We start from the raw sequence: 10,112 nt of genomic DNA, 5'->3' as shown, positions 1-10,112 counted from the left end.
TATGAAAATGAGTGATCTCTTACAATATTACTGGTGGAAACACTCATCTAAGTGCAAAATTATGGGCATTCTAGTAGAACCATATCATAGAGTATGATGTGTGTGCTGGATACGAGTGAGCGTCCAAGTATGATGCTGAACTCAACCGGCCTATGCACATAGACTAGGACTCAAGATCATGTAGCCGTTTTGGCTTTCATCTCAGGATGAAAAGTACGTGGTGTGGGCTTGAACCATCAGCCTTTTTTTCCATTTAAAGTGTGTTGATATAAAATTTGTCAAAATTTTAGATATATTTTCCGTGAACGTTATTGCTCCAAATTAAAATATATACACAATGTAAGACATGCATAAGTACGAGTCTAAATTGTTACATATGGCTCCTTCGAAGGCTCGAATCACTTTGTTTAGGATACATTTTGCAGGAGCTTACATATGAAGAAGTTCAATTCCTGCTTTACAAACCGGGCCAAGAAAATATCTATCCAATTGAAATACTAATCGGCAATGAACAACATAATCAGGAAATAAGTTAAATCTGATATGAACTCCTCTCGTTGTAATATTTCACAGTAGCACAAGTAGCTCCAAAGCGCATTATCAACGAATTTCTTCAACAGTTAGCATGTTGTTAGGGAGTTGATCCGTTAATTCCTTTTTGGTTGATCTTCGCTGTCACGGGCCATCAAAACCTTTTGTTTTCCTTAATGCTTTTAAGCATGGGCCAACTTCATTTGTTCTGTTCCTCAGCCTGTATCTTTCTTGCTTGCTATATATTGTTATCCCAATGCCATTTGTTTTGCAGCTAAAAAGAAAGTGGCATTGCTTGTGCATCTAGGTACCGAAGTGGACAGTAATTAAATGTTGCGATATGGGAGGGAGTTTAATGGTTGGATTGTTGTATTACACTAATTATGATCTATGATGACTACTCCTGTACATTTTGAGCTATCTCAGTGCATTTTCAATAATTTTTTCAGGTAATATGCTTCTTATTTCACTTTTTTCACTTTGACACTTTGTCTCAATTCATGTTTTTATTTTTCTAGATATATAGTTTTTATTATGTATCTAGAGTACTGTATATGTAGGTGCATAGCAAAAGTTACTACATCCGATTCCTTTTATTTAACGCAAAAGAACTACTTGCAGGGTAAATTTATTGTCTGAAACGTCAAATAAAACAGACCGGGTAGTATATGCTTAAAAAGTAAAAAAAAAAACTATAATTTGAGATGGATAGAGTATTTAAGTGTAATTTTGAATGAGTCAATTTTTTTTAAAAACGGATATATTTGATCAGCTATTGTAAAACTACATTGTCGAGGATATTTATCACATAACTATACAGATTTAGGACCCAAATTTATCAAATAACTACTGATTTTGCAACCTTATTTTCCATCTATATGTTGCTGACCCTGACCTACTTGTTGTGACATAGACATATTTAGCATCCAAAAAGGTTGCGATTCAACTAGCATCAATATAAAACATAAAATGGAAAAAATAATAAGGAAAAACATAAACAAAGTCGGATGCTGAATTATGCCTATTTTTTCTTGTACGAGCTAATTTTGAGTTTCATTTTTTTGGAAAATTGGATTGGTAGCACCAAAAGATTCTCAGTATAGAAATATACCATCAAAAGATCTCTGTTAAAATATTAACCATCGAAAGATTACATATTATGAAAATATAGCAATCCATCCGCTTCAGCCGTTAACCAGCCTCCCCGATTCTCATACCTGCATCACGCATCCCTCTTCTTCCATCGATAAGCTGGCTGGAGGAGCTGTGTGCTCGGGCACTGTGGTGACAAGAGGCAGGCTAGCAAGGGCCTCCTATATGAGCTCCATTGCGCCGCCGTTGTGCACATGGCTAGCGGTGAAAGGCACCCAGAGGCCGCGTCACCCCGCGACGCGCTCGACCTGGCGCGTCGTCTCACCCCAGACTGTGTTGACATCGCGGCCACGCTCGGCAACGCGTTTGCAGCCTCTTGGATGTACGCTGATGCTGAGGACGAGTTTTGTTGCGCGCAATGCATCACTATCGAGGCGGTTAGGGAGGACGCCCGCGCCTCCTACGCCTGCATGACAGTCGAGGAGCTTGTCCCGATCGCTATCTACTTGACGTCGAGACTTTCCCCAACCTATCGTGTAGTACCTCCGGGCGTACATGGGCCTGTAGTTGGTGCACAACCTTGACGCCGCCATCGACAAGCAATCGAAATAAACAGAATGATATATTTTCATAATGTAGTAATTTTGGATGGTATAAGGGCAGCTGTATTGTATGTTTTTTAAAGGTGCAAGCCCGCACACATCACGCTGGCTAAAAAAGCTCCAATGTATAAAACTTACTAGTTCATACTAAGGTGGACCCCACACATAATAAAAAATCCAGTCACTCTAGCACTTTTCCCACGGATACATGGCAGTGATGGATGGAGGGAGAGATATAAGTGAAGATGAATATTATTTGTTTATCCTATGCGTTGGTGCAAAAACAAGCAAGTGCAAAGAAGTGCTAAGCTAGCAACTTCCGTCCAATTTATTGCACCTCCCCCAATTCTTCTCTCTTATCCTTATCCTTGCACCTTCTTAGCAAACAGGTTAAAGTTGCCCTAAATATCTTAAGAGAGATCTTTTGATGATGGATCTTTGGGTGCTATCAATCTAATTTCCTCTAAACTTTTTTAAAGATACTAGAAATCATCTCGAATCGGACATACATTAAGGAAAACAAAACACTTTGACATAGAACGACCCAACATGAAAAATTATATAGATGCCCTTTTGTTTTAGACTCATGAGGGATATACCACTATATGTTTTCACTTATTTTATTTTCAAAATTAAATTCTTAGAGGAGCAAAATTACATTCTCTGCAACTATATTTGTTATTTTGTTGATTGTTTGAAGGTTTTGGGAGCACATAGGTACCGCTGTAGATATTGTACTTGATTGAGGATCCAGAATAGTGGAGTAAATAATAATGCAATCTAAATCCACAGCCATGAGAACATATCGAGTGTTACCGTGTTACCACATTCAAAATGGTGATCGAAAAATTTCAACAAAAACATGGATGGATAGCTCATGCAAATTCTTGTACAAGATGCAACACAAAAGTGAAATATGCACATGAACAGTACTGGTTGCAACTATTCTTCACAGACCCATAACCCGGTACTATTTATGTGTAGATTTTCATTTTTTGCATCTTGTATAAGTTTTCGTTGCATCTCAAATTTTGCATGATGGTAGAAATGTTATGAGCTATCCATTTATATTTTTGTTGAAATTTTTGGATCACGGTACACATGCATTTTGAATTTGGTAATACAACACGGGATATGTTCTCCATGTGACAGGAACTCCCCTTGTATTTTTTGCCCTGTAAAATAAAGGAATGGTCGAAGAGAAAGTATATAGCGGGAAAATAAATAATCCAGAGATAATGCCCCCGGTGCTTTGTCACGGATAAAAAAAAGGAAAAAGGAAAACAAGCCTCCTCCCCTTCCACCTCCGGGGCTGCCATCCCATCACGATACCATCGGGCCGCCGCCGCCGTACAAGCCCCCCCCCCCCCCCCCCCCCCCCCCCCCCCCCCCGGGGGTCCTCTTCCCACCGCAGGCGCCTCGAACTTCTCTCTCCTCCTCCTCCCCTCTCCGCTGGATTCGCGTGGCGCGGGCGGGGGATCCACCCGGCGTGATTTGTTTCTGTTGGTAAGGGATTGTTCTAGCAGGAGTCTCCGCTCGCGTCTTCTCTTTACTGCTAGAACATGCGGTCAGATCCGTGTCTCGCTTGCTCTGCGCGCAGGTAGCTTCGGGGTTGCTTGCGGCCCGGTGGTAATCCGACCCGTCTGGGGGTGGATTCAGTTCCTGGAGATCTTGCTGGGGGATGTTCTGCCCGTAGCAGCTTGTTTCCCAGAAAATTTTTGGGGTTCGACGCCGACCCTGCCATGGAATCAGGTGCTTCATCAATCCTTCCCCCTACTTCATATAGATTCCCGTAAGAGGAGTACATTGTTTATTGACTGGGAAGAGGTTCGCATAATAGCAAATTAGCGATTGGGGTTGCTCTGGTGAACCCTGCTCGTTTCCCGTTGACCTTTGGGGGTTCGTTTTTCTGTTTATTTGCCGTGTTACTACATGATTACTTTGAAATCAACCAGCTGATAATCTTCCATGGGTTTTCTTAAGAACGGGTTTGATGTTAAATGATTGCATAATAACACCTGTTTGATGTTAACGGGTTTGATGTTAAATGATTACATGATTGCATAATAACGGGTTTGATGTTAAATGATTGCATAATTTCCTCATGGTGGCTATTGGCCTAATAACACCTGTTGGAGTTAATTGTGATGCCCACCGCTGTTTGAATTAGCTATTAAGTCAAGTGAATGAATCAGTAAAGCTTGTGAATCTCCAATAATTATGCTCTTCCTACATTTTCATAATTAGTGACTCAAATCCGCAGCATCGATTGGACTGTACTTGTTGGTGAACTAGCTATTCTATTGTAGGATTGATTTGTGTTGTTGTGCTTGTCGAGTTGGGAAGTCTTGTTGAGTTAACTAGATGTTGTCTTTTTGGTGTCCTGTTATTTCCTTAAGTAGTTGCAGACTTGAAGTTGTAATAGTTGCTTTCATGATTGCTTATATGCACACCCTCTATGATTAACATTTGTTTGTGGTGGTTGTGAGCTCATTTTAAGCTGCCGTACTGTGGATTCTGTTCTTGTAGCATCTGACAGTGATTGGTTGATTCTTCGATATCCTTGTACAGGCAATACTAAATTTGATGCATCACAGTATGCTTTCTTCGGCAACAATGCCGTGGAGGAGGTTGACCTAGGTGGATTGGATGACGATGATGGTGATACTGCATTTGTTGAGCATGGTGATGAAGAGTACCCTCTCTATGGGAGGGATAATATTTTGGAGGTAGCATAGATGATAGATCTCTTTTATGCTTGACAGAGCTCATATATGTTTGATAAATGCCATGCAATTTCTGTGTTTTGATAAAAAAACAAAGATGATGCAATGAATAAGTGCTTTGTTTGTGACTTTATAAACCAAATAAATGTTAGCTAGCACTATAAAGCTTCATTTTACATGAGAAGGTAGCAAGCTCTCTTTTTAGTTCAGAAACTTGTGGATGGTTCTCGCAGAAATTAACTAAGCATTCTGTTCTTGGTCTCTTATAATTTTGGTTTGTGTCATCAGGAGCCTGTAGAGGATACAATCAAATTTGTGTTAGGGAAAGTCATTCATCCTGATGGTCAAAATGGGTCATTATGTAAACAAAGAAAGCTATCATTTTCTTTTTTTTTGTTATTCTGAAAAAAGACTTAGCACTGCTACACCTGAAAGCCTGGAAGATAACACAGTCAATGTTGCTATTAGCATGAACAAAATTATATTGCCTTGAAATTTAGGATGTTGGCATTTGCAATAATACAATCGCTAACAATTATAGGATGCATGCAGCTAAATTACTTGTACATAATCTAGAATTATGATGGTGAATGCACTGCACTGGAGCTAGTTCCATTTGCACATTTAAGCAACTTTTAGCTGTATATTATGTCATGAAGAAAATATTGCAAATTATCATTTAGGCATGTGTTCTTTCTTGTTCTGCTTTTGTGTATTACCTGTAGAATCTGAATATGCATAAAATAATGTTTGACATGGTGTACTGCTGTTTTGTTTAAAAGATTTCAAGCTGCAAGCCTGCAGTCACACGGAAATATGTCATATACTCATGTTGATCAAACTTTCTTTTGCAGGATGAAGGGGTGGGTTCTTTTACTGACGTTGATGATCTTGCTGGAACATTCTCGAAGGTGTGCCCTCTATGTTAAATCCTTGCATATATATTGTACGTGCATAAGTAAACAACTCTTGAGATTTATTTGACCGATTGATAATGCACTTGAGTTCTTTCAAAAAGATTTTAGCACATAGATTTAAGTGTTTCAGCCATCAAATGAGCTGCAAATATTTCCTTTTACATGTACCTCAACAATTGTGTACCTAAGTTGCATTTATTCTTGTCGCATTTACTCATTTTTTATTGTTATCGACAATTTCCTGATTTCATGTATTGTTCATTTTCAGCTGACCAGAATTGTCAATGAACCAAAGCAACCAGGAATAGTGGGTCATAGGGGATCTGTTTCTAGACAAAGTAAGTAGCTGTCTGTATCATTGAATTGCCTCTAGATTCTTATGATTCCTCAGTCCATATGCTTCAGAGTTCATTTTCATTTTCATTTTCATCTTCTGTGGTATGCTTGGTCCATGTATTATGAAATTGCAAACTTGTGATTCAACTATGAATGTGTAGGTAATTTATTGAAAATAATCCATAATGTCCAGGACTGTCTCCTCTAATTCCATGACCATCTGACCACATACTGTGGAAGATTCCTGTGAATTCCTTGCAACTTCTACAACAGCCACTGTTTTTGTAGCTTGTAGATTGTTGCCTCTGTTTGTTTATTTTTTTGTGCAAATGCCATGCATGTAATTTCAATACTTTTGCCCCATTAATCTTCTTTCCCTCAACATTTAGAAGTGGCACACCTACACAACTATGTCCTCTTTTGTTCCTAGGACAATAAAACCAACCATTTCTTTCCACCACTTTCTTGGTTTCATACCTTAATCCTCCTGTTGAATCAGAATACGCCTTATAAAAAGAAATGGAGGGAGTACTAATCTTTTGTTGCTAGAATGCCATTTCGGTTTACCTGTGATCTGGATAATTTTTGTTCTCTTGTCTGTTTCTAGGCACTAGGCATTCCTCTGCTTCTCTAGTTAACATTTAATCTTATGCTGCAATATATAGGTTCTAATGCAGACTGGGTGCAAGAGACTGGCTCTTCATATTGGCCTGCGCAGCCTGTATTGGACACTGATCATGGGCTGGATAAGAAGAATTGGTGGTCCCAACCACCCCATTCAGTCGACTTCATGGACTCTAGACTTCACAGAACATCCTCATCCCCACACCAAGATGCTCAGTACAATCATGCTGAACCTATTCTTGGAGCAAAGCCATCTCCTTTGCACAGAACATCATCATACCCACAACAAGACCCTCAGTACAATAATACCGAACCAATTCCTGTGCCTAAATCATCATTCATTTCATACCCTCCATCTGGTGCAGCATCTCATTCTTCACCTAGTCAACCACATCATATGAACATGCCATCTCCTCCCACTGCTTTCCAGATGCCTATGTCCGCACAAAATGATCTACCTCTTCCCCAGTTTCACCATGGAGGTACGCCTCCAGGACCTCCATTTGGTAGGGAGCTGGCTCATATGGGTCCGATGGGTGTGGCAACAAAAAATGTGCAGCAAAATCATGTTTTAAATAGTGGACAAATGCATGGGAATGGTGCCAGGTTTATGCCAGGTTTGATGCAGCATCAATTGCAACGTCCCAATGGACTGATGCCTCCTCAAATGCAGCCACCTCGTCAACAACATGGAATGCTGCCAATACAACAGTCTCCACCTCATTTCTCACAACTGCATGCACAGATGCTTGGTCCCCATCATTCCCCACCACAAAGCATGCAAATGTTTGGTCCTCAGCATCCTCCTTCGCAAGTGATGGGTAGATTTGATGGAAACTTCACTATGCCTGACTTGAGTGATCCAAGAGCAAGATCGATGTTGCAACATGGAAGGCTGGGACAACGATATCCTCACCAAGGTTATGAGGTCAATAATATGAGGATGGATAATGGGTGGCCACGGTTTAGATCCAAGTACATGTCCACTGAAGAAATTGAGAACATTGCAAGGATGCAGCAAGCTGCCACACACATCAATGACCCATATATTGACGATTACTACCATCAAGCTTGTTTAGCAAAAAAATCAGCAGGTGCACAACTAAAGCACCACTTCTGTCCAACCTTGATTAGAGATCCATCTTCCCGTGCACGGAGCAAGGATGAACCACATGCATACCTACAGGTTGATGCTCTTGGGAGGCTCCCATTTTCTTCAATCCGCAGGCCTCGTCCGCTTCTTGATGTTGAACAAGCCTCTGCACCAAGTGAGAACACTGAAAAATCTGCATCAAAGCCTCTTGACCAAGAACCAATGTTGGCTGCTAGGATCACTATTGAAGATGGACTTTGCCTACTACTTGATGTTGATGATATTGATCGTCTGCTGCAATTTAGCCAGCAGCAAGATGGTGGTTTGCAACTGAGAAACAGAAGACAGGCCCTCCTCGAGCAGCTTGCAGAATCACTGCAATTAGTTGATCCCCTTGCACCTAATAAGAATGCTCCTCTTTCTTCATATGATGATTTGGTGTTTCTCCGCATAGTCACTCTACCGAAGGGCCGGAAACTACTGTCCCGTTACCTTGAACTCGTGACTTCAGGCAGTGTGCTTGCAAGGATAGCTTGCATGGCAGTCTTCCGGCATCTAAGGACCATATTTGGAAATATGCCCTCTGAGATCAGTGCAGCTGAGACAATGACTAGACTTGCAAGAGCCATATCCACATGTGTTGTCCGGATGGAGTTGAGTGATCTCAGTGCTTGCCTTGCAGCTATTGTGTGTTCGTCATTGCAACCGCCTCTTCGACCCCTTGGATCCCCAGCAGGTGATTGGGCTTCTGTCATCATAAAGTCTGTACTGGACAGAGCAACAGTTCTGCTCACTGATCAGCATGTGGCTTCTGCCTACAGTGTGCAGAACAGAGCTCTATGGCAGGCATCATTTGATGCCTTCTTTGGGCTACTTACACAGTACTGCATGACTAAATTTGATAGCGTGGTTCATACTGCGCAATTGCAACCTGCTGCAGCAGCAGTAATAAGCAGGGAAATGCCAGTAGAGCTTCTGCGTGCCAGCCTCCCCCATACCAATGCGGATCAGCGCAAACAGTTGCTCAGTTTTGCTCAGCGCACTGTGCCTGTTGGCACCCATAGTTCTCATGGGTCTGGTAGTGGACCCATGACTTCAGATTCTGTCCCAAGCTGAGATGGTCAGGACAAATGGGAGGAAGCATTGAGTTCTTGTTATGGTACTCACTACTTGATAAAAATGTCTCTTTAAGATGCCTGTTATGCTTTTGCTGAAAGAAGAGAGGGCTGAACTGTGATAATAATATGAATCTCAAGAAACAAAAGTAAAGCAGACTGGAGCATCAAAGAACTGATGGTAATACAAGATTTTAAATTTAGTTTCACAAGTCACAACATGTCTGTATTGATTATCTTTGTAGGGAGCCAGATGTTTTGCATCTATTACGTGGTTAGCTGTGTTTGGGACAAGATTGCAAAGCTCCTGTGGGTCTGTTGCTCTTAAGAGGAAGCCCCAGGCGGTCTGTAGCTGTTACTTGAAGACACTGTTTAACTGCTCTTCAAGGTGTTATTTTCAGCGAGTAGTTGCCTTGTTTTTCCCCTGTAATTCTGTTGGCCTGAAGGTGTGGAAGTCGTGCTGGCCGCAACACGTCCTTGAGAATTTGCTTGTGTCATTTTTGTTCTTCAGGAACTGCTATGATCTATGAAGTTTGTTAAATGGTAGTAATGTTTTGGGATTGCCCTTCCCATTTGAGAACCTCATTGCAACCTGTGTTGCATTTTTCTACGTAAGATGTGCAAGTGGATGAGCTTCATCCTAGTACTAAATTTTGACCGACTATAAAAAAAAAATCCTGTAGTTGACTGCTGCATGTGTTATCAATTCATCTGTTTTCAAGTCATGTTTATCCCCAGGTCAATCTCATCTCAGTGAATTGTGCTCCCTCTTCAAATTGTAGGTTGTTTTGACATTTTTAGACTTAGTTTGACTCAGTTTTTATTATGAACCTAGACAGTGTATATCTTGATGCTTAGAAGTGCTAAAACGACTTACAATTTTAGACGGGAGAGTATGATTTTACTTGAGTATTTGTCCGTGAAAGTGTATGTTTGCTGATAACGAATGGAGACATTTATAGTTTTATTTTTGGTTTTTCGCTACTGCTGGTAGGGAGGATTTGTATCTGAATTCGTATGATTGTTTTAAATTTGGACTAAATCTTAACTTTCTTGTAGCAACCTTCTGTAGACAG

At 40.8% G+C, this 10,112-nt stretch overlaps 1 protein-coding gene across 1 annotated transcript; it reads left to right on the top strand.

Annotated features, from left to right (window-relative positions):
- The first annotated feature begins 3,607 nt into the window (after positions 1-3,607).
- Positions 3,608-9,621, top strand: LOC117848033 (protein PAT1 homolog). The gene is made up of 6 exons (XM_034729341.2): positions 3,608-3,731; positions 3,826-3,977; positions 4,797-4,954; positions 5,806-5,862; positions 6,137-6,206; positions 6,870-9,621. The coding sequence occupies exons 2-6, from the start codon at positions 3,968-3,970 to the stop codon at positions 9,035-9,037; spliced, it is 2,463 nt and encodes an 820-aa protein (XP_034585232.1). The 5' UTR covers positions 3,608-3,731; positions 3,826-3,967; the 3' UTR covers positions 9,038-9,621.
- The last annotated feature ends 491 nt before the right edge of the window (positions 9,622-10,112 follow it).

This window comes from Setaria viridis, chromosome 1 (genome assembly GCF_005286985.2).
Source record: "Setaria viridis chromosome 1, Setaria_viridis_v4.0, whole genome shotgun sequence".
Taxonomy (NCBI): domain Eukaryota; kingdom Viridiplantae; phylum Streptophyta; class Magnoliopsida; order Poales; family Poaceae; genus Setaria; species Setaria viridis.
This window is presented reverse-complemented; position numbering and strand designations above follow the sequence as displayed.